At 42.8% G+C, this 24,478-nt stretch overlaps 1 protein-coding gene and 1 long non-coding RNA gene across 6 annotated transcripts in view; one reads left to right on the top strand and one right to left on the bottom strand.

The window, feature by feature from the left end:
• The window catches only part of sema4ba (sema domain, immunoglobulin domain (Ig), transmembrane domain (TM) and short cytoplasmic domain, (semaphorin) 4Ba), a 469,915-nt gene that overhangs the window by 393,060 nt on the left and 52,377 nt on the right, over window positions 1–24,478 (top strand). For all 5 annotated transcript variants that reach the window (XM_087981180.1, XM_087981181.1, XM_087981183.1 and 2 more), the window contains one exon: window positions 23,137–23,297. In XM_087981180.1, coding sequence (XP_087837306.1) covers window positions 23,137–23,297 — 161 coding nt within the window. The remainder of the gene's footprint in view (window positions 1–23,136; window positions 23,298–24,478) is intronic.
• On the bottom strand, window positions 1,859–19,556 carry LOC148138649 (uncharacterized). Its single transcript, XR_015753825.1, has 2 exons — window positions 19,146–19,556; window positions 1,859–2,141 (listed from the first exon to the last, which is right to left on the bottom strand). It is a non-coding gene; the product is annotated as an uncharacterized LOC148138649 (long non-coding RNA).

The following is a 24,478-nucleotide window of genomic DNA, read 5'->3' as shown; positions in this document are numbered from 1 at the left end:
GAGTGATGCACAGAAACCCACATGGGATCACTTATGATTAAAGGTTTTGTGTAAAGTTTAGATCATCAAAGAATTATCCAGTACGTTAATGATGTTTTAAGTACCTTCTTTCCATGATTTTCTGTCACAGATATTTGGATACCACAGATGGGAGAGGGAGCATTTCACTGGTTTTTAAAGTATGATTAATAAATTATTGTCATTCACAAACAGCCCCCTGCTAAAGCAACTGTTTGAATTGCTAAAATAGAACAGCAAAATGATTTGTCCTTGTTTGACTTAACCAAATGAAATAATGTGTGTTGCTACAATGGCCAATATATTCATTTCAATTCTAACATCATTATTTAGGATCAAGGATAGTTAATATAAAACTTACTCCTAATAAAGCAATGTGTTTTTGAGAACCTTTGCAGGATACTTACTTTCTAATGCTCACAAGCGTATGTCCTGTTCTCACAATTTTTGTCCATGTTTTCCTTTCAATCTATCTGGAAGTGTGTACTGCAGGCAGGTCCTGGTTTGTGAATGGGCTCCATTCTGGAGTCCAATAGCAAGTCAGTTTGCGCACAACTCAAAACAAAATGCAAGACAACATACGGTAGCTGTCCATAAGTACAGGAAACATTCATATGTCAGATCTTTAAAGTTACACACCTGCATGGGACTGCATTTGCAAGTACATGTATTCGGAAAATGGGAGCCCCTGTTTTGCAAATTGGTCCATCAAATTTTCCCATTTATGGTGTAATTACTGGCTCGACCATTAGTTGGATAGACGCACCTTTCTGATACGTCATTTCCAGCTCCACGGCCATATACAGACATAGGGATCTTCAGCCCATCGCATCCATACCTAAATATTCTAATCACATTTTCCAACACTTGGCCCATAGTCTTGTAAGTAGTGCACATCTAACGCTACTTCAATGTTCTGAGGGTCTCTGCCTCTAACACTATTTCAGACAGTGACCTCCAGATTCCCACCACCCTCTGGATAAAAAATCATTTTGTTATCTCCCCACTAAACTTTCTGTCCTTTACCTTAAGTCTCTGCCCCCAAGTCATTGAACCCTCCATCAAGGGGAAAGATGTCTTCCTGTCTACCTTGTGTATGCCCTTCATAATTTTATACATCTCAATCATGTCCCCTTTCAATCCCCTCTGTTCTAACGAAAACACCCCAGTATGTCCAATCTCTCTTCATAATTGAAACTCTCCAGTCTCGGTAACATCCTGGTAAATCTCCTCTGAATACAATCACATCCCTCCTCTTATGTGGATTCCAGAATTGTGCACAATATGCTAACTGTGACCTAACCAACATTTTATACAGTTCCAGCATCACCTCCCTTCTCTTAAACTCTATGCCTTGCCTAATAAAAGCAGATATTTCATAGACCTTCTTAACCACTTTAAATTCTTGCCCTGATACATAAGGCACCGGTGGACATGCACATCAGCATCCCTCTGATCCTTGGTAATTCCTGGGGCCCTGCCATTCCCTTGCCTTAGTCCTGCCCAAGTACATTACCTCATATTTATCCAGATTGAGTTCCATTTGCCACTGATCAGCCCATCCATAACCTCCAGTAGTCTAAAGCCAAATTTTGGTATCATGTGCGAACTCACTGATCAACCCTCCTACGTTCAAGTCTAAATCATTCATATAAGCCACAAACATCAAGGACCCCAATACTGACTCCTGTGCGACCCCATTGAGTACAGAGTTTCAGTTGGAAAAACACCCCTGAACCATCACCCTCTGCTTTCTGCCATCTTGGATATGTCTTGAATTCTCTTGAACTAACGGATGCTGGAAAATAATTGGTGACTGAAATCAAAAGAATATCAACAGTAAGCTTCTGAATCGATTTTTAATGGATGGATGTGGAGATAAGGCAAGTAAAATGGAGCTGAGATGCTGATCAGCTGTGGTCTAATGGAATGGCTGAGTAGGTCCAAGGTCCTGAATCAAGCCTCATTCCTGATGAAAGGCTTTTGTCCGAAACGTTGATTCTCCTGCTCCTCGGATGCTGCCTGACCTGCTGTGCTTTTCCTGCATCGCACTCTTGACTCTGATCTCCAGTCCTGACTTTCTCCTTCAAGATGCTGAACGGCCTACCCCATTTGTATTCCCACTGTGAAAAAAGAAACTCAAATTTGTCAGTTGACTCTTGAGAAAAAGCCAAATCCAATTTATTAGCATATGGCTGATCTTAACAAAGACGTGTTTTTTCTGGATCAAGTTGCATTATATCATTTGTATTCTAATTAATACTTTGTTTTATTTCTTTTGCACATTGAACCATAATGAGCCAAACAGAAGAATTTGCAGTGTAAACAGGTCCTGATTCAGTATTTCTGTAAACTTTAATTAAATATAGGCACATATTTAATGTAGTAAATTAAGCTAAGCAGAAACAGCTTTAAATAAAAGCAGCTGGTACTCCCACTCAAGTTGGTGTGGGAAATACAAAGACTTTTGAAACAAGACCAAGGTGTGGTGTTTGAGTAGAGGAGATGTATATGCAGTCCAGTCTCTATTGTTTAACTGACACTGGCTGTCCGAATGGAAGTTACAGTATTCCATTTCAAGCTTGAACATCCCTCAGCTTGATGGTCTCGCACTGTCAAGGAAAAGTAGACGAGAGAAACACAAGACGGTAGAATGGATACAAGAAATTCTCTGCTCATATCGGATGCATTACTTTTCAGTTAGAGGTGGTAGGGGTCTGGAACTCACTCCCTAAAAGGGTGTTAGAAGTAGAAACCCTCAAAGTGTTTCAAAACCAAGCTGGATCTGTACCTGAAGTGCTGAAATTTGCCAGTTACCACCAAAGTCTGCTGGACAGCAGACAAAGCTGGGTGTGTTAACACAGACATATTGGGTCGAGTGGCTTCTTTCTGTCATGAAAACATTTTCTGCTTCTACCTTTTCTACTGCTGATTTACCAGTTTGACTGCAATGAAACTGATATGTGATTGAATGATTACCAGCTATACTGTGGCATGTATACAGCTCACAAAAAGCTTCTTGATTATTCCATCACAAGGGACGTTATGTTGACCTCCACGACTGAGTAATAAAGAGTTTGCATTCATATACTGCTCACTACCTTATGGTGTCTCAAAATGCTTTACAGCGGGTGAAATATTTTTGATTGTACTCACTGTTGTGATACACAAAGTATAACTATTAATCTTTGCCCAGTAAGGTTCCACATGCAGCAATGATCAGCAGATTTGTTACTTTTAGTGATGTTGACTGAGAGTACAGTGTTGGGATGTCAGTCTTGATTTTCCGGATTAGTGATGCTGGAAGAGCACAGCAGTTCAGGCAGCATCCGAGGACCAGTAAAATCGACAGTTCAGGCAAAAACGTTGATTTTACTGCTCCTCGGATGCTGCCTGAACTGCTGTGCTCTTCCAGTATCACTAATCCAGAATCTGGTTTCCAGCATCTGCAGTCATTGTTTTTACCCAGTCTTGATTTTGTGTTCCATTTAAGAAACTCTACTTCTTCACCCTGGCCCCATTTAACCAAATCTCCCTCCAATCACACCACACCCCAACTCTGTAACCTTACCTAATCTCTCTCTCTTGCTCTCTCTCTCTCTCTCTCTCACACCTCCCAATTGTTTGTCCCCACCCACTGAGCACCACCATCCATCTTGCCCTCTCTCTTTCCTGCATCACATCTTTCTATCTCTGGTTCTACTTGTACACTCATAGCCAGATCCTTGCTAACCATGATTTCTGTTCTTAACGCCATGTGTATTTTCAGGGAACGACGAGGATCCAACCTTGCCCTCATCTGCCCTCACACCCCTGGCGGTTTGAGTACCAGTGACAGTAGGATGAGGCTGTGGGCATTAATTAGTAATGGGGTGGGCAGACCATCGACTGGACTTCCCTCCCTGGATTTCATCAGAGAAGTTGGAAGAAAATGGTGGCAACCCACCCAGCATTCTCCCACCCACTCAAATGCCCTGCACCACCTTCACACCCGGCTGGCATTGAATCGTGCCCTCTGTCTCAGATGGAGTCAGACTGTTTCCAGCTTCAATGCCTTATTTAATCACAAGCTGAATATCTGACCCCATGTTGTCTCTGTGAACCGGCCAGTCCTACCTGTGGAACATAACCCCAGCCTCTGCCCAGGTTTCACTTGCACCTCCATCAGGTTTAGTTGCTAAACTGCTCTCTAGGTTGACCTCCTTACGTTCCAACCTCCATAAACCTCGGCTCCTCCAAGGCTCTGCTGCCTATACATCATCCCATTCCAAACACTGGCCCATCATGCCTCTCCTCACTGATCCTCACGGTCCATACTGAGGGCAGTTATGGTGGTGGTTCAGTGATTTGCATTGCTTCCTCACAATGGCAGGGACTCGGGTTTGATTTCTGTGTCGAGTTTGCACATTCTTCCTGTATCTGCGTGGCTTTCCTCCGGGTGCTCCGGGTTCCTCTCAGTCCAAAGATGTGCAGGTCAGGTGGATTAGCTGTGCTAAATTGCCCATAGTGTTCAGGGATGTGCAGGTTAGGTGGTTAGCCATGGGAAATGCAGGGTTACAGGGATAGGGTAGGGGGCATTGGGACTGGGTAGAATGCTGTTCAGAGGGTCGGTGTGGACTTGATGGGCCAAATGGCCTGCTTCCACACTGTAGGGAGTCTATGATTTGGATCTATGATCTCTTTGATCTATATATATAGGTCCATGTTCCTCAACACCTCAACTTGAAATATATCATTGTTGTATCTAAACACTTCAATAGCCTCAGCTTTCTTAGTCACTATCACCTTCTGTGGTTTGATTTTCCATTTGGTTCAGTTCTGTGGAGGCTTTACCTGAAATGAGAACCAAAAAACTATTTTACTGTGATTTATCTAGAGCTCATTGCTTCTAATGTAATGTTACATGAACTCTTAGAGAAACAGACCCCTCAGTCCAACTCGTCCATGCCGACCAGATACCCTAAATTAATCAAGTTCCGTTTGCCAACACTTGGTTTGTATCCCTCTAAACCCTTCCCATTCATTACTCATCCAGGTGCCTTTTGAATGTTATAGTTATATCAGCCTCCACCACTTCCGCTGGCAGCTCATTCCATATACGCACTACCCTCTGCGTGAAAAAGTTGCCCTTTAGATCCTTTTTAAACCTTTTCCCTCTCACCTTAAACCTACGCCCTCTATTAGGTCTTCCCCACCATGGAAGATAGAGGAAGTGGGGAAATAAATAGCGACATCTTGAAAAATGTCCAAATTATAGGGGAGGATGTTCTAGACCTCTTAAAACGCATAAAGGTGGATAAATCCCCAGGACCTGATCTGGTGTACCCGAGAACTCTGAGCGAAGCTAGGGAAGTAATTGCTGGGCCTCTTGCTGATATATTTGTATCACCGATAGCCAGATTTTCCCAGCCGTAACCATAGACCATAGACGAGGTGCCAGAAGACTGGAGATTGGCTAATGTGGTAATGAAAGTTGGTAATGAAAACCATGGAACTATAGACTGGTGAGCCTGACGTCGTTGGTGGATAAGTTGTTGGAGAAATCGAGTGACAGTGTCTACACGTATTTGGAAAGACAAGGACTGATTAGGGATAGTCAACACGGCTTTGAGCATGGAAAATCATGTCTCACAAACTTGGTTGAGTTTTTTGAAGATGTAACTCTTGTAGATCATCAGACCCATTGTCATAGTGATTACAAGTAGGCAGAACATCTTAAAGGAAACTAAATGAAAATAAACCCCTGCATTTATATATCGTCTTTCATGAGGACTGGATGTTTCAATTTGGCTTGCAGCCAATTAAGCACCTCAGTGGACGCAGTTGCAATACAGGAAATATGCCAGTATGGAGACCTCATATATTAGACACTGCCATAGAATCGAAGCCAAACCCAACAGATTCAGAGATAAAAATGCAGCTTTCATCTGACAGCAACTTGAAGTTCTTACGTGAGGAAGATCTGATTCATAAGGTTTGTACTGCTGCTTGATTGATGCCTTAAATTCCCTGATTTCTTTGTTACCAACTGTCAGACAGACAACCCATACTTTCAGCAAAGGCCTCACTGAATTGGGCCCTTGCACTAATTTCTCCTGATGAACAACAGCAAATGGCCTTTCACTCATTCACAAAGGTGAAGAATGTGAAAACAAGGAGGGATAAGATGCTGTTTTCTGCATCACTTCTAGGGTGGCATGGTGGCTCAGTGGCTAGCGCTGCTGCCCCCTAGTGCCAGGGACCTGGGTTCAATTCTTGGCTTGGGCAACTGACTTTGTGGACTTTGCACATTCTCCCTATGTCTGTGTGGTTTCCTCCCACAATCCAAAGATGTGCAAGTCAGGTGAATTGGCCATGCTAAATTGCTTACAGTGTTAGGTGTGTCAGTTAGGGGAATGGGTCTGGGCAGGTTACTCCTTGGAGGGTTGGTGTGGAGTTGTTGGGCTGAAGGGCCTGTTTCCATACTGTAGGTAATCTAATCTATATTTTGTAGAGGTGCATACAAGAGGACAGTAGACCCCCTGTCAGTGGCTCTCATATTCACCTCTAATGCCAAAAATCATGAGGCCAAAGTCGTACTCCAGAGCCAGTCCTATCTAAGCATTTGTTGCCACCCCACAGCGTAGCACAGATGGACTGTCAGACTGCCAGAGGGACAATACTTCAAGTGAGAAATTAAAATAAGGCTTCTTCTTCTCTCTACAGTGGAGGTAGAGAAGTCCATGGCACAGTTTTGAATACAGTTCTCCCTCGTGTCCTTGTCAATATTTATACTTTAACCAACATCACTGAAACAACATGATCTCATTATTACATTGCCATTGCAGGAGCTATCGATGTGAGCTGTGTTTTCCGCATTTAAAGGTAACTGATTGGTTTGAAAGGACTCTGGAACATTCTGTTAATTGTGATTAGTGTCAAGTAGATACAAGTTCATTGGAATTCAATTTTATTTGTGACATGAGGCAATAATTAGTGATAGTACAAATGAACATTGAATCATAGCACTGTTATTTTGTGTATGGCATGAGTTTAGATGAATCATTTGTGACCCTCAGCCTTCTGTATGCGACCCACCCATGACAATGTGATTGGAAAGCTCCATGTCCCTATATTATCTGGTGCAGCTTGTTATGATCTAAGTAGAGGATAGTGGAAATCTGGAAATCCATTCCCTATAAAGGGAAGATATATCAGTATGTTCACTGATGTGGGTGAAAAGAGAGACATTGTGTCAAAGCTTTTCATCTTGCACTCATCCGGACAAATGTAATCACTACATTTGTATCACATAAAAATGCAAAGGATGTGGACAAGGGAGAATTGAATTGTAGTATAGAATTACCCTGGACTAATTTTCCATTGTAGAGCCTCTCACAATTTCAGGACACCCAAAAGCACGTTACAACAATTTAACTCATTTTGACATAGTTATAGTTATAACGTAGGAATGGTGACAGCCAATTTTCACACAGCAAGCCCTCAAAAACAAATAATAGCCACATAATTGATAAGGCGGAGCAGGCCTGACTGGCTGAATTACTTACTCTCTCTTATGTTGCTAATATATTCCAAACCAAATTGGCCGATTAAGCCTGTGGAATGTCAAACTGAAATAATTACCATCCTTTCTACGTGCAGCTTCTTGTGACAGAATTACAATTGACAGGCAGAGTCGTCCAATGTCTGACTTAATAGTCAAGCCTACTGGATGTAATTACAATTTAATTATCTAGTTGTCCCTAGATGATGCTCAGATTATACTTGTTTTCAATTATTGTTCTGGTACTTAGCAAAGTTTTCTCACCCCTTATCTATGTACAGTCGGTTCTGCTATAACACGTGTTTCATCAATGCGAATTGGCTTTAACGTGATTGAAGAATTTAGAGCGTTATTCATAGAAGGTGAACTTTCCTTACCTGTAATGGTTATAACATGATTGCGGCCCCATTAGTTTGAATGGGGCTGCTACTGACGATTTTCTTATAATGTGGGATCGCATGGAAACTGAACTATCGCATTATATCAGAACCAACTGTAATTGCTACAGGTTCAACCTTGTATCTGTATAATGCACTGCCTGGGTCTGCTCATATTGAAGTCGCACAAAGTGTGTGGTCACTTGCTGCCCATCAATTAACTGGTCTGCTTACTTCCACTGTTTTGTATTTCTGACGTGCTTTCATCTGGTTGACACGGTGGCTCAGTGATTAGCACTGCTGCCTCACAGCACCAGGGTCTTAGGTTCAATTCCAGCTTTGGGAGACTGTCTGTGCGGAGTTTGCACATTCTCTCCGTGTCTGCATGGGTTTCCTCCCACAATCCAAAGATGTGCTGGCCAGGTGAATTGGCCATGCTAAATTGTCCATAGCATCAGGTCGATTAGTCAGAGAGAAATGGGTCTGGGTGTGTTAGCCTTCAGAGTGTCAGATTGGGCTGAAGGGCCTGTTTCCACACTCTAGGGAATCTCATCATAATATTTTGCAGCCGTACCATGAGCAACACTGGCGTGTCAAATCATGGGGCGTCTCAGTTTCTTGGGGGAATGATCCAGAACCATAAATTCAAATCCTATCACAGCAACTGGGAGAATTTACATTCAATTAATTAAATAAGTGGAGAATAGGATGCTAGCATCAGTAATAATGACCATAAAACTATGGGAATGACATAAAATCCTGTATAGGTTCTTCAAGGGAAGGAAATCTACCAATGTTACCTGGTCTGGTCTACATGTGATTCCAGATCCACAGTCGTATAGTTGACTCTTAACTGCCCCAGAAAAGGTCCAGCTAGCTGGTCAGTTGTGTTCAGGATGGGTGACTCATTACCATCTTCCCAAGGGCAGTTAAGATTGGGGAATAAATGTTGGCAACACCCACGTCACATGGTTCAGTAAAGATAAAAACTGAACATGGTCAAGTAGGAATTCACTCAAATGAGAAACATTCCAAACAACATAGAAAATGTAGCCACCAGTTGACTTTTTCATTCAGCTTTTGATCTTCATTCAATTAAATTTACATGAAGCGAGGATGACAAGGATTTCTGGAAGATCTGAAAGTTTTAATAAGGTTCTGAATAATATCTCAAAGATCACAATCAAAGAACAAATTAAGTCTCAGGGCTAAGGAATGACAGATGGATTTTATCTGAATTAATCTTGGTCTCTCCACATTAAAATAGGAAACTTGGACATTCAAGGAATAGGCGTTATATTACATTGGCTGTGCAGGATTGACTCTATGAAGATTCATAATATATGTTGGCTGAAATGATTGACTAAACCAGACTTAAAGGATAGCTCTTTAGAAAAAAGAAAAAAAAAGGGTAGTTTTGAGGGTTCTTGTGGCACAGTGGTAGTGTCCCTGCCCCTCAACTAGTAGGCCCTGGTTCAACTCCGTCTTGCTCCAGAGGTATGTAGTGACATCTCTGAACTGATTGATTAGAAAAACACATTAAATTTAAAATAAGAACAGGCAATGGGAGACCTTCTTGTAGTGCAGTAGTTTTGTCAAAAGGTGTGGTTCTGGAAAAGCACAGCCAGTCAGACAGCATCTGAGGAGCAGGAGAGTCGATGTTTCCACTCGGTATTGTCCCTACCCTTGAACAGAGAGATCTGGGTTCAGGTCTCACCTGCTCCAGAGGTAATGTTCCAAAGCACTTTACAGCCAAATACATGGTTTTAAACAATAGTCATTGTTTTAATGCAGGAAACCTGACAGGCAGTTTTTGCCCAGCAAGCTCTCACCAACATAATTGCAGTTATGATCGAATGGTCTGTGTTGTGATGCTGATTTGTGAATAAGTATTGACCAGAATACCAGGAAGAGTTCTTTTGTCCTTTTCTGAAGTGGAACCATGGGATCTTTACCATTAATCAGAGAGTGCAGATGACATATCAGTTTGACATGTCACCCCGAATGATGACAGTGCAGCACTCCCTCAGCGTCTGACCTTAATCTCAGTGCTTCACTGCTTTGGGCCAGTGTTTTCCCACTAGCTCTTTGGCTCACTGTCATAGTTAATGTATTCCAGCCCCAGTTAAATCTAGCAGTTGATGGATTTGGGAGAGGAAACAGATTTCTGGGACCCTCTCCCTTCCAACCTCCCACCTGACGTCAATCTACCCTTTTTTTCGGATTAAATTCCTCTCCTGAGTTAGTAGCTAACCCGATGCATGCCTGTTATAATTAACAGACCCCTCATTGAGCACTTTGTCTGACCACAGTGTCCACCACACTCAATTGAACTGAGGGTGTAAGCCTCTTTGCAATCCGTCTGCATGAACTACAACTATGTGTCACACATGAATCATTTAAAGCAATATTTCTCAGTACACCTATTTCAGCTGAAATGGAATTGGATTCATAATTGAGGCAAACAAGCTAAGCCTGTTCCATGCTGGTAACCATGACAACAGTGGCATGAAAGCACAAAGAATTCTCCCTCCCTCCTCCAAAGTTTTATCTGTTTCTATCCCAGGGAGCAATTCATTCAACAAGAAGCAATTAGAGAAAATCTGTCTCTGTGTAATTGGCTTGTCTCCTGAAAACGTTTGCTGTTTTTTGTCATGTTTGATGTTCAATTACCGAATGAATGTTTGTTAAAACAGTGCAGAGCATAAGCAGAGATGGAACGCTGCAGGATAAATTGTTTACACTAATTCAAAGATGGTTGATAGCAAAATTCATCTTGCCTGAGTGCTAATGCTGTAAAGTTTACATGAACATGTCTGATTAAAGCCCAATTAGTGGCACTGTTCTGTTAAATACTAGACTTAAAGCACTTGAGCCAATTTGGTATTGTCACTACCTCAGGACATAAGCTCTGGGTTCAAGACCCATTTGCTCCAGAGGTGTATCTCTGGACAGCTCAGTAAAATATACATATCAGACTTATGGGAGGTGTGAATAGTTACCTGGTGACTGAATGGTTAATCCACTCAAGGATGAAAAGAGTTGAAAGTATTGGCTTGAGGACAGCTCCAGTAGCTGAAAGCTTTCCCACAAAGATTGGAGCACTGTACAGTTGAATGGTTTCTACACAAAAGGTTTCAGCATGCAGTGCTGGCCTGCAGGTTTCCTCCATTTACATTGAAGGGGACTCTTTCTGACCAGCGTGAAACTAGAATACTTTTAAGCCCTATCCTAGGTGACACCACCTAGTTTACCTTTGAAATGGTGCCTGACCGATAAATTACCTCTTCCATATAGGGTGTAAAGTCTGATTGCATTTATTCCTGAATACCTCAGAACATAGCCAGCCACCTCCAACAGCTCTGCCCCCTCCAACATGCCCGCTCCCTCCCACAACATCCGTTTAGATTACAACAAAATCACAAAGGCATTCAAAGAAACTGAAACGCAACCTCCATGATGGTCTACCATCAAAGTTTCTCGCAGTGTCCAGATGTTTGTGCTGTCAATGCTGGAGACTGTGGGATAATTCCAGAGGGTTAGTAACCATGTTGCTCCAGAATTAATTATCTATCCATTTGTTATATAAGACTGGTATAGCCTGCATGTTCAGCTCTTCTCACATCTGTCACATTTTGGGTTACCAGATCAATAACAATCTGAATAAATGGGGGAACAGAGCTGATGGACTGAATGGTCTAGCCTGATATGTCTTCCGGTCTTATGGGTACAATACCAGTGACACAATTGGACCAGTACTCCAGAGTTTGTGTATGGCAGTTGGAGAATTGAGATCCAGTTTCTTAACAAAATCGGGGAAAAAAAGACTGTTCTCAGGAAATGTGACCATGACACTGGTGTGTTGTCCCAAAGATCCTCCTGGTTCATGCAAGATCTGCAGGGAAAGAAACTTGGCTTTCTCTCCTGGCTGCAGCTGTGTGGCGTAGTGTTGCCATGATGTCCTCCATTTGCCCTCAGAGTGCCTATCAGTGCCAACTAGGGATGAGCTTCCATCTTCGCCCTAAGCATATCATCTTTCCTTTCAATGGCATGACCGCTATGCCAAATAGGATAGATTGAGAACAGATCTTGCAACCCTACACCAGGCATCCATTTGCGTGTAAAAATTGCGCGTACACACACACCCCTACCTTTCGCTATCACATAGGTGTAGATGTAGCCAACATAAAAGAGAAGGCAAAAGATGGGACTTACATTCCACAATGACAGCACAGTAGTTACTCCTATCAATACAATCATGAACAAACACCTATGTGACAGAGATCAGTGAGGACCAGGACAAGTGGATCTTTCATTCTTTTTCATTGACTTATCATCTTTCACAGGCCAATCCAGTAGATATATTCAACAGGACGTCTTCTGCACAGGCCCATGGGCAACTTGATAGTCCTGTACATTGTTGCAAATAAAACAGCAATCCCCTTGACCCCGGTTTCTACTTTTCTGTCTCGCACATTCATCTTGCACATATGAGATGTCAAAGCTAAAGTGGCAGGTAGAACATGAATATTGAAAGTGAAGGTACTCACTGTAAAAAGATCAGTTACAAACGAACAAACTGATTTTTTAATATTAAAGAAAGGCCTTTACTGGTCAGGAGAACGGAGAAACGAAAGTGAAATGCAAATCCTTTTTTAAAAAAATGTCATCAACTTATTCCACTTAGTTTACTGTAAACTCGACAATTTTTTTTTTTATCTTTAAACAGTTACTTGTTTAACAATAATTTGATCAAGTATAATTAAATCATTTCACTTTTTGTCAATATCTCAGTCACAGTATTTGATTTCACTTGATTTTTATTGTTACATGTACCAAGATGCAGTGAAAAGTATAGTACTGTGTGCCATCCAGGTAACTCATACCTTATGTAAGTACAGTAGGGTAATAGAATAAAATGTAAAATACAGTGTTACAGCTCCAGAGAAGGTGCAGAGAAAGATCAGCTCTGTATATGAGAGGTCCAACACAGGTCTGATAACAGAGGAGAAGAAGCTATTCTTAAATCTGTTGGTATATGTTTTCAAATGTTTGTACCTTCTGCCAGTGGAGGAGGGTGGAAGAGGGTATAGCTGAGGTGGGAGGGGTCTTTGATTATGTTGGCTGCTTGAGGTAGCAGCAAGTATGGATGGAGTCAGTGGATGGAAGGCTGGCTTATGGACTGAGCTGTGTTCACAACTCTCTTATTTCTTTTGGTCTTGAGCAGAGCAGTTGTGTACCAAGCAATGATGCATCCAGATAGAATGCTTTCTTAGGTACATCTATAAAAACTGGTAAGAGTCCTTGCAGAAATGCAAAATTCTATTTAATTTGAGTCTCTCAAAAGCTGGTATTTGAAGTTAATATTTTCCCCAGATTTATCACTTTTGAGCTGAAAGTACTTAGAATGACTCATGGCCTCTAATTCCCAGGATATCAGAATCTTATTTGATGTCAGCTGTGGCTCAGTGTGTAGCACTCTAGCCTGGAGTTTGAAGATTATTGGTTCAAGTATAATGAATAAGCTGATATTCTAGTATGGGTGAGCTGTAATATCTCGCAGAAGGATAAAACTCAGCAAAAATACAAAAATTGCTGAACTTCAGTGTAAATAGCATTCTTATGAAAAATTATGAACCAATTCTCCATATTAAATGCACATTCATGGATTTTATTTGCGGTAAATTCTGCAAGAAAATGCTATGGCTCCCAAAGTCCATGAGATTGCCGGGATAGTGGGAGTCTTGCCTGTGTTGGAGCCCCCATTATTGTTTGGGCTCATAGGAAGATTCGCTAATGTCCCAATCAGCTTTGGGTCATGTGCTGTTTGTGATGCATCGAGTGTCCGCACTGTGACATCTTCCCAGATGACCACAGCTGGCACCTTGTGGTATTTGCCACCTTTACCATGTGGTATAGATAAGAGGTGTTTAAGGTACTTTGCTGACACCAGTCCTTCTTTGTCATGAACCTATCTAGTGATTAACCATAGCAGTTATCCCATTCAAAGGGATCTATAAAGGAGACACTGATATTAGATAACAAAAAATTGAATTACATTGGAGCAATAATTACAAATAGATTTGGTTAGGCATAATTGGTCACTCCTTAGGGACTGGTACAGATACATCTGCTTCCTCTGAAAGCTGGAATAAAACTCTTTCTTTGCATCTCCAGACCTCTGTGTGAGATCAGCAGAATGGTTGGAGCCAGTGTAACATGAACATTAACCCCTTCACTGCTATTATTTCAGTCAACACTCACTTTCGTAAAGCTGCCAGGAAGTGTAACCTGGTTTAGTTGCATAATTGGAGGAAGAGGGACAGAGAGGGAGTAGGGGGAGTGGTGGTGAAGAAGAAACTTCGAGGTGCTCCTTCTGTTTGCCAAAGGGTAGAAACACGGAAGGGAGGAGCAGGACGAGGCAATTCTGCCCTTTGAGCCTGTTCCGCCATTCAATATGATCATGGATGTTCATCCAACTCAGTACCCTGTTCCTGCTTTCTTCCCTTACCCTTTGATCCCTTTAGCCCTCAGAAAGACACCTAATTCCTTGTTGAAAACCTTCAACATTGTGGCCTCAATTGCTTTCTGAGACAGAAAATTCCACAGGCTCACCATTCCCTGGGTAAAGAAATATCTCCTTAACTGGAAGCACCTCAGGCAAATGGATTTGGATGACAGATTGGCCATGGTTTTAATTCATGGCAGCACGGACTTAAAGGGGCCAATGACTTCCTTTGTCTGCTGTGCTACTTCAGTCTAAACAAATTCTGACTTTCTGAGTTGGAATCAGACTGCTGCCAAGGAAAAGTGGCCTCTGCATTGTGCCTACTCTTAGACAGACCTCCATTGACCATATTTCACTGAGGCCACAGGAAGTGAGAACTCCTGTTGTACTGAATCCCTGGCTCCTGGTCCCCATTGTCATTGGATAACGATGAGGGATGATGCTGTAACATCCTCTGAGGTGGCTGAGCAAGCCATTGAATAGACTTGCACAAGACTCAGGTATTTATCATTTGGAAAACTAGGAATGAAAAATAAATACATCATTGACGTTATCACCCAAAATTTGAGATCAAATACAGAATGTTATTAAGATGCCACCAGCTGTCAAAAACAAGATGCCACCAGCTGTCAAAAAGTGTGGTGCTGGAAATTAACAGCGGGTCAGGCAGCATTCAAGAAGCAGGAGAGTCGATGTTTCAAGCATAAGCTCTTCATTGGGAATAAACTGTAAATCTTGATCAGCTTTTGAATTCTGATGAACTGCCTTTCATTCCTGATGAAGAGCTTCTACTCAAAACATCGACTCTCCTGCTCCTCAGATACTGCCTGACCGGCTGTGCCTTTCCAGCGCCACACGTTTTGACTCTGATCTCCAGCATCTGCAGTCCTCACTTTCTCCTAGTTGAGACACTGCAGGACAGTGACTATGTGTGGACTCCACGGGTCCTTCTGTTCCATTATGAAGTGTGAGGGGTCCTGCTTTTATTGCCCCAATTCAGAGGCTGGAAATCAGGAAGAAAATCTGAAAATGGTGTCAATACTCAGGCAGCACAAGCATATCTGAGAATAAAACATGTCAGGACAATGCCCTTTCATCAGAACTCAAAAGCTGATCAAGATTTAGTTTATTTTGCAGCATCAGAATCCTCCCTCCTAAGGTTTGGCTGCATGCTTCTTTTTGAATGTGGCCACACTTGATACCCAGCTGTGCTTGGTACTGACAAGAGTTGAACACTCACTTGGTTGGCAGATGACAGGCAGCAGATTAAAGCACCATCCCAATCTGGGATTCCGATCTATAACCACAGCTCAGTAGCTCAGTACCACAAAAACCACAAGTGGCATGCATTTGGACAGGAGCCAAGCTTAGACTGTTCCAGGAAGGCTGATAATGGATCATCTTACATCCCTTGTTTTGCTGTACTGGGAGCCAGTTAGCTCAACAGGAAGATAAAGGCTTCTTTAAATGTATTTTTTATTATGTTAGATTGTATGTTATGATGATTGTTAGGAGGCAGCTTCCATATTTAATTTGTTGAGTATTTATGAGTGATGTTTCTTATTCATCAGTACTCAGTGCGGAGGTTTTGCTATAGCGTTTCACAGCCGGTTGATGGAATAATTTGCTATTCTGGCCTTTGAACTTGTCCTGGAAATGCCCATATATCAGATAACCGCGTCTGGCCAGATCCCAGCCAAAGGGGAATGAAAAGCTTGCATTGAAATAGCACTTCCCATGACCACCGGATAGATGTCTTCACAGCCAACAAATTACTCTTAAGTAAAACAGCAAAGTGCGGATGCAGGAGACCTGAAACAAAGAGAAACTCAAAAGTCTAGCAGACTTGAGAGTCAACAGAAGGGTTTTGAAGAACGATCACTGGACTCAGACTATTTTCGAGTCTAGTCTCTGTCGTACTCTATGAGAACAGCCGCTCTTTCCACACAGCCAAACTCCCACAATCCAACAAATGTGACAATTGCCCAGATAATGGGCTCTCCTTATGTTGACTGAGAGATGGATATTGGCCAGGTGATAGTGTATAACTCATTTCCAAAGAAAATCCATATCAAACTCAAAACCTTAGCTCTCTCCGCAGATACCGCCAGACCTGCAGACTTTCTCCAGCACTTTGTTTGTATTTCAGATCTCCAGCGTCTGCAGAGAGCTCAGCACTAATTCTTGTCTTCAAATACTGGGTTGGGTCTAGAGCCTAATACCTTGTTGTTTAGAGGAAAGAACATTACCAAGGGAGTGCAACTGACAACAAGGTATAAAGAGTAGGCACATTTCCATCCAGAAGTCTGGTGTGTGGCAAAAGGAGAGAAACTAACTGTCAAGGAACTGGTGTTTGATCATTTCCAAGTAAGGATTCTAATGTCTGCAAGTGAAGCACAAGGTTAGCTTGTCCTGAGGCAGTTTGCATCGACTATGGTGAGTTCGTCTAGACTTTGGGGCAGCCAGCCACCTACGAAATAAAACATTAAGACCAGTAACCTGGCATCATCAAAGGATTTCAGGAAGAGCTCTAAAGGGGGAGAGAGCAAAAGAAAGAGAGGCAGAGAGGTTTAAGGAGAGAACTTTAGAATTGTTACATTATTGGCTGGATGGGGGATAATGCACTACACTCGAAAAATAAATTTGAATTTCAAAGTATGCCATCAATGTTGTGTCAGGGTGAGATCCTCCCTGACTCCCAGCTAGTGCTCCCTCGGATAATTACCGCTGAATTCTGAATGTTTTTCACTGGGGACCCGTGGTCAGCTGAGTCTCTTCAGAAGTCAACTGCTGCAGCCAGAGGAGATTTCCATTTCATCTCAGGCTTTGGGTCTGTTTCAAAGCCACGTCCCAGAGGCGAAGAGTCAGTTTGAATGGATTCTCTCAGTCAGTTTCTTCCCATCATCTTCTGAGTCTGAATCCATTATCACTAACAGAAAGCTCAAGGGAAATCTGTTCAAATAGCAATATTTTTTAACACGTTTTGGAATAACCTGTCAGGAAGCCAGAAGCGTTTTGTTATGATTGAGCACGTGGTCTTACACAGCAGGAAGAAATGAAACAAAGACATGTAATGTAAATGATCATTTTCTAATTACATATTTGGAGTTTTTTTAATAGAATCTTATAACAGAGGAAGAGGTTGAACAGTTCATCAACTTTACCAACACATTCCACCCTGACCTTAAATTCGCCTGCACCATCTCAGACACCTCCCTCCTCTACCTCAACCTCTCCATCTCCATCAATGGTGACCGACTCAACACTGACAGTTTCTACAAACCCACTGACTCCCACAGCTACCTGGACCACACCTCCTCCCACCCTGCCTCCTGGAAAAACACTATCCCTTATTCCCAGTTCCTCTGCCTCTGCCGCATCTGCTCCCAGGAGGACTAATTCCACCATAGAACATACCAAATGGCCTCCTTCTTTAACAACCACAATTTCCCCTCCCACATGGTCGATGATGCCCTCCAGAGCATCTCATCCATTTCCCGCCCCTCCACGAACCCACCCTCCCCTCCTGGCACCTTCCCCAGCAACTGCAGGAATTACTGAACCTGTGCCCATACCTCCCCCCTCACCTCCATCCAAATCCCCAAAGGAGCCTTTCACATTTATTAGAGTTTTACCTGCTCTTCCACACATATCATTTACTGAGCTCCCGATGCAGTCTCCTCTACACTGGAAACAGGATGTCTCCTTGCAGAGCACTTCAGAGAACATCTGCGGGGCGCCAATCAACCCCACCGCCCCATGGCTGAACACTTCAATTCCCCCTCCCATTCTGCCAAGGACATGCAGGTCCTGGGCCTCCTCCACCGCCACACCCTAACCACCCGATGTCTGGAGGAAAAACGCCTCATCTTCCACCTCGGGACCCTCCAACCTTATGGCATCAATGTGGATTTCACCAGTTTCCTCATTTCCCTTCCCCTCACCTTATCCCAATTCCAATCTTCCAGCTCAGCATCGCCCTCATGACCTGTCCCACCTGTCCATCTTCCTTCCCACCTATCCATTCCACCCTCCCCTCTGACCTATCACCTTTTCCTCCACCAGCCACCTATTGTGCTCTCAGCTACCTTTCCCCCACACACACCCTCCTCCCATGTATCTCTCCACCCCTGAGGCTCCCAGGCTCATTCCTGATGAAGGGTTTATGCCCGAAACATCGTGTCTCCTGCTCCGCGGATGCTGCCTGACCTGCTGTGTTTTACCAGCACCACACTCTCGACTCAAATCTCCCGCATCTGCGGTCCTTACTTTTGCCAAGAGGCTGTTTAGCCCATCATTCCTATTCTAGAGGTCTGTTTATGGCACAGTGGTAAGGTCCTTATCTCTGTCTGAGGAGGCCTGGGATCTAAGTTCCATCTACTCCAGAGGTGTGTCATAATATGTCTGAATATGTTAATTAAGAATATTAACATGTGCCGCCTCTTCAGAAGAGCTACCAAGTAATTTCAGTTTTTCCCCTTATGCCTCCAGATTTTTTCTTTTTCACATTTTCAACTTTGTCCCTCCCCTACCGTTCCCCCATCTTTGATAATTGAATCTGTGTCCACAGCCCTTTTAGTCAGTGTAATGCAGATAAAAACAAGTAAGTGTTATAAAAAACCTCTCCTGTCGGGTTCCTCAGATGATAATTTCAAATCGGTAACCTCTGGTTACTGTGACCTGTATTATATCTACTCACTTGAGGGACATGGGCATCATTGGTCAGCACCGAATTCATTGCCCATCTCTAGTCACCCCTTGGGAAGGTGGTGGTGAGTTGCCTTCTTGAACCGTTACAATACTGTGCTGTATGCGTAATCCAGTGACAGCAAAGAGCAGTAATATATTTCCAAATTGGGATGGTGATTGGCTTAGAGGGGAACTTGGTGGTCTTCCCTTGTATCTTGCCAATGGAAACCCGTCAACTCCATCAAAATTCTTCATCGTTTTGAACAGGTCCATCCAATTTCCTCTTAGCCTTCTCTGCAGTGAGAACAATCTCAGATTCTCCAATCTCTCCCCATGGCTGAGCTCCTTTATCCCTGGCTTCTTTCAGACAAGTGTCCTCAGCACCATCTTCAAGGCCACAGTATCCTTCCGAAGGTGTGGGTGACGCAGTACTCCAGCTCAGAGCAATCCAGTGACATCCAACATAATTGCATGGACTCTGGGTCTGTCATGTGATATCGACAAAATGTCATTGGATTTGATGGGAGCCTGTAAACTAATCAGCGTGCTAAATTATTAATCAATTTAAATTAAATTGCAGTTTAGTTTTGTGTCAGCATAGTGGCTTCCTGACTGAGCAAGGTGCAGTGAATTGATCCTCTGCACTGAAAATATGGTTTCTTGAAAATAAACAACTAGATGCCAACTGCTTGAGTCAGTCTTATTTTCACAATATAACTTTTTATTAAAAATTCCAGCATTTACACTCTTGAGTAATGAAGCCAAAGGTATTTGAAAAATTAATACATTTGTGGTATTCATTAAAACCTCTTCTGCCCATTCGTGTTTATTCCCTGCCTCGAATATTGAGTCTGACATGTTCATATTTGATGGCATCCAAGGGTGACTGTTTACTGTGTCTTTCATAACTTTAGTACAAGTGTGACATTTCGGCAGCTACAAAATATGATTAGACACACACAAAGTGATGGGACTGATATTTGGAGTAGCATGTATTATTTTGTAAATATATAAATTCACGACGTTCCCAGTAACATTTATACAATGTTACCAGAGAAGACGTTTTAATATCCAAATGGCTCATTTATGGAATTAAAGTTGTCTTCGTGGAATCAGAATTCCATAGGAGAGCTATGACAAGATAGAAGATCATTCAGCCCATTGTCCCCAACTCTGTGCAAGAACAGCTCACCCAGTGTCCCTCCCCTACCTTTCCCCCATCAGCCCTAAATTCTTTCTCTTCAGATAATTATCCATTTCTCTGTTGAAAGCCACCATTGAATCTGCCTCCAGGCAGCCTTTCTTATGGGGAAGTAATGGCCTAGTGGTATTGTTGCTGGGCTGTTAATACAGAGACCCAGCTAATATCCTGGAGACCCAGGTTTAAATCTCACTATGGAGAAAGTGAGGACTGGAGGTCAGAGTCAAGAGTGTTGTGCTGGAAAAGCACAGGTGTTCAGGCAGCATCTGAGGAATCTATGGTATGGGCAAAAGCCCTTCAGGAATGAGGCTGATGAAGGACTTTTGCCCGAAATGTTGATTCTCCAAAGCCTTCAATACTGCCTGACCTGAAGGACTTTTGCCCGAAATGTCGATTCTCCAACTCCTTGGATACTGCCTGACCTCCTGTGCTTTTCCAGCACCACACTAAACTCAAATTCCAACATGGCAGATGGTGGAATTTGAATTCAATAAAAAATCTGGAATTAAGTGAATCCATTGCTGATTGTCAGAAAAACCTATCTTGTTGACTAATACCCTTTAAGGAAAGAAACTGCCATCCTTACCTATTCTGGCCTACATGTGACTCCAGAACCACAGCAACATGGTTGACTTTTAACTGCCCTCTGGGCAATTTTGTGATGGGCAATAAATACTGGCCTAGCCAGTGACACCCTCATCCCATGAGTGAATAAGAAAAACCACAATGGTGCAATTTAAGGAAGGATACTTTAAATTTATTTCCTACGTCAATGCACAAAGACAGTGAAAGACAGTTCAGTTTTCAGCCTAAAAGAGCTTGAAGATTGTAGATAATTAATCCAAGGTGTGGAGATGTAAATTAGTGCGAAGATTTGTAGCTCGGGTGCTCGTTGTTGTGGTTCTGTTCGCCGATTTGGAAGTTTTTGTTGCAAATGTTTCGTCCCCTGGCTAGGCGACATCATCAGTGCTTGGGAGCCTCCTGTGAAGCGCTTCTTTGATGTTTCCTCCGGTGTTTACAGTGGTTACTGCCGCTTCCGGTTGTCAGTTTCAGCTGTCCGCTGTAGTGGTTGGTATACTGGGTCCAGGTCGATGTGTTTGTTGATGGAGTTTGTGGATGAATGCCATGCCTCTAGGAATTCCCTGGCTGTTCTCTGTCTGGCTTGCCCTATGATAGTAGTGTTGTCCCAGTCGAATTCATGTTGCTTGTTGTCTGCGTGTGTGGCTACTAAGGATAGCTGGTCGTGTCGTTTCGTGGCTAGTAGATGTTCATGTATGCGGATTGTTAGCTGTCTTCCTGTTTGTCCTATATAGTGTTTTGTGCAGTCCTTGCATGGTATTTTGTACACTACATTAGTTTTGCTCATGTTGGGTATCGGGTCCTTCGTTCTGGTGAGTTGTTGTCTGAGCGTGGCTGTTGGTTTGTGTGCCGTTATGAGTCCTAGAGGTCGCAGTAGTCTGGCTGTCAGTTCTGAGATGCTCCTGATGTATGGTAGTGTGACTAGTCCTTTTGGTTGTGGTATGTCCTCATTCCATGGTCTTTCTCTTTTTAGTCCCTATTTAAACATACCGTCCCTTAAATGTTGCCCATTTTAATCATGGCAGTCTCGTGATTGTTAAGTCTGATGATTGGACATCCAGTCACAGGCTACAGTGGATTATCTAGCTGAAAGTTCAGTGCCGTAATGTGAGAGTGATTCATTGTCAGAGGTGCCATCTTGCAAATGAGCTGTTAAACTAAAAGTCCACCTGTTGACATGACAATCCCATAGCCCTGTCCATATAAACAGGGAATTCTCCAGTGTCCAGACCAACATTGCTCCCATGACTGCAACCAAGATCAAAAGACCACCTGGTCATTTTTAGTGTCTGCACCTCAAAGGTTGTATGTTACATTGAGGTACAAATCAATGAGGCACCACAAAGATGCAAAACCTTCCTTTTTGAACCCCTTCCTCTGAATCTCTTTTAAAAAGTGACATATTTTGCTTTTGAGTTTTATACAGATGATTGGAGAAGTTGGGACTGTTTTCTTTGGGAAAGAGATGGTTGAGTGGAGATTTGATAGAAATGCACAAAATCCTGAAGGGTCTGGACAGAGCAGATAGAGAGAAATTGTTAACCACCGTAGAAAATTTGAAGATCACAGCTTTAAGATAATTTAGCGAAGGAAGCAATGGTAATTTAAAGGAAGCTCTTCTATACATGGACCAGTTAGGATCTGAAGTGCGCTGCCTGAGAACGTGGCAGAGGCTTGTTCAACCAAAAGGGAATTGGCTCATTATCTGAAAAGGTGAAACAGTTGCAGCTTAAAGGCACGGGAATGGCAGCATGTGACTTTCTCCTTCAGAGAACTAGCACAGACACAGTGGGTTGAATGGCCTCCTCCTGTACTGTAAGCATGCCACTGCACTGTATTGTACTGTTCATTTGAGCTTCAGATATTTAAACTGGTAATTATCTCTCAAATAAAACAAAGAACTGTGGATACTGCAGATCTGAGGCAAGCACAGAAATTGCTGGAGAAACTCAGCAGGCCTGGCAGTACCCGTGGTGAGAAAGTAGAGTTAATGATTCGAGTCCAGCTCTGAAGTAGGGTCACTGGACTGGCAAAATTAACTCTGCTTTCTTTCCACAGATGCTGCCAGACCTGCTAAATTACCTCCCAAATTATATTCAAGGTAAAACCTTCCAGAAAGCCCGACGAACAGGAGCGAGAGGCTGCTGTCAGCTGCCTGTCTGTTTTGGGAGGAAAGGGCTTTTGCCACTTGCTCTAATCAGGAGGATTTCTTCTCTTTCAGATAACACCGACAGACCTGTCAAACATTTCCATCGAGACGGAGTGCGAAACTACACAAAGCTGCTGCTGAGTCCCGAACATGGGCTGCTCTATGTTGGTGCAAAAGATGCCATTTTCTCTTTGGACGTTTTCAATATTGCTCCCAATGAATTTAAAAATGAGGTATATTCTTATTTCCAGCTGAACGGTGGTGGGACGTTATCTTGCTGCAGAGCAAATAAGTGCTGTCATACTTTGGCTATTTCTCTTCCTTATTTCTTTTAAACGTCATTCATTTGGGATTTAATGGACAATTAGTGCTATGGCACAAAGCAGAAGAATGTCTTGACTGTCGATACAAGTCCATTGGGAACTATCAAAGCACGCTTCACTGTCAGTTGTCAGAGCATACATCCAGACACAGGCACAGGGTCACAGAGATACAGTTCAGTCACGTTGTTTCACCAAATTTCCCTCCACCCCAGCTCCAATTCTGTCATTAACTGCTGGGCGCCTCTCCCTGAAGCAGTGACTGACAGCATATCTCCTGCTGTCACTCATGTCATGTAATTACTGAACCAAGATGAGCCCAGTTTCCCAAAGCCTGTGCAGACTAACCCTCTGCTAGCTCCCAATTTGGAGGGAGCCTCGGCCCAGATCTGACAGAAGCAATCCAATTTGATATTGAGGTTGTCAGGTCAGCGACAGTCATGTGTGGTGAACCAGCGAGGGGCTCCTTCTTGACAATCCTGAATTGAATAGTTATCATTGAAATTTCGCACAATCACTTTCCTGGAGGCATCGTTAATCCTGTTTTCAACATCAGTTAGTCTTGGAGCCCCACGCTGAATATTGCTACTACAACTATTGTCAGGGTGCTGAACACTATTCGTGGCAGCAAATGAATTTCTAGAAACAAAGAACGAAAATACAAAGTACACTGAGTTTTGTTGAAATGTACGTCTTTATTGAGGGAGACCGGCAATAGACTATCAGCCATTCACCAAATTCTGTTAATTCTTGAGAAAAGGACAGGAGTAAATCACTGATTTATAATGGAAGTGGCATTTCTAGTGTGTCAGGAAAAGAAAGTGAGAGATGGTTTACAACATTAGACAGAGAATTGCATCCAGTTTCTCCAATTCTTTGTTAGGTTCATTTCCTCACTGGTCTCCAACATTGTCAGTGGGATTCTCTGTGCATTGAATGTTGTATGTCTTTTCTTTAATCTCTCAGAGGGGGGGTTGATTTTGATTATTCTACTTATTGTGACGAATGGCACAAGTGCACTATTACAGTAAATGACTAAAGACTTTCTGCTGTAGACACTCAACTGTGGTGGAGCATGAGTTGACTTTTAAGGA

The sequence above is a fragment of the Chiloscyllium plagiosum genome, unplaced genomic scaffold, assembly GCF_037043375.1.
Source record: "Chiloscyllium plagiosum isolate Xiang-an unplaced genomic scaffold, Cpla_swu_hap1 HiC_scaffold_39, whole genome shotgun sequence".
Lineage (NCBI taxonomy): Eukaryota > Metazoa > Chordata > Chondrichthyes > Orectolobiformes > Hemiscylliidae > Chiloscyllium > Chiloscyllium plagiosum.
Note: the sequence above shows the minus strand (reverse complement) of the source record. Positions and strands in the feature narration are given on the sequence as shown.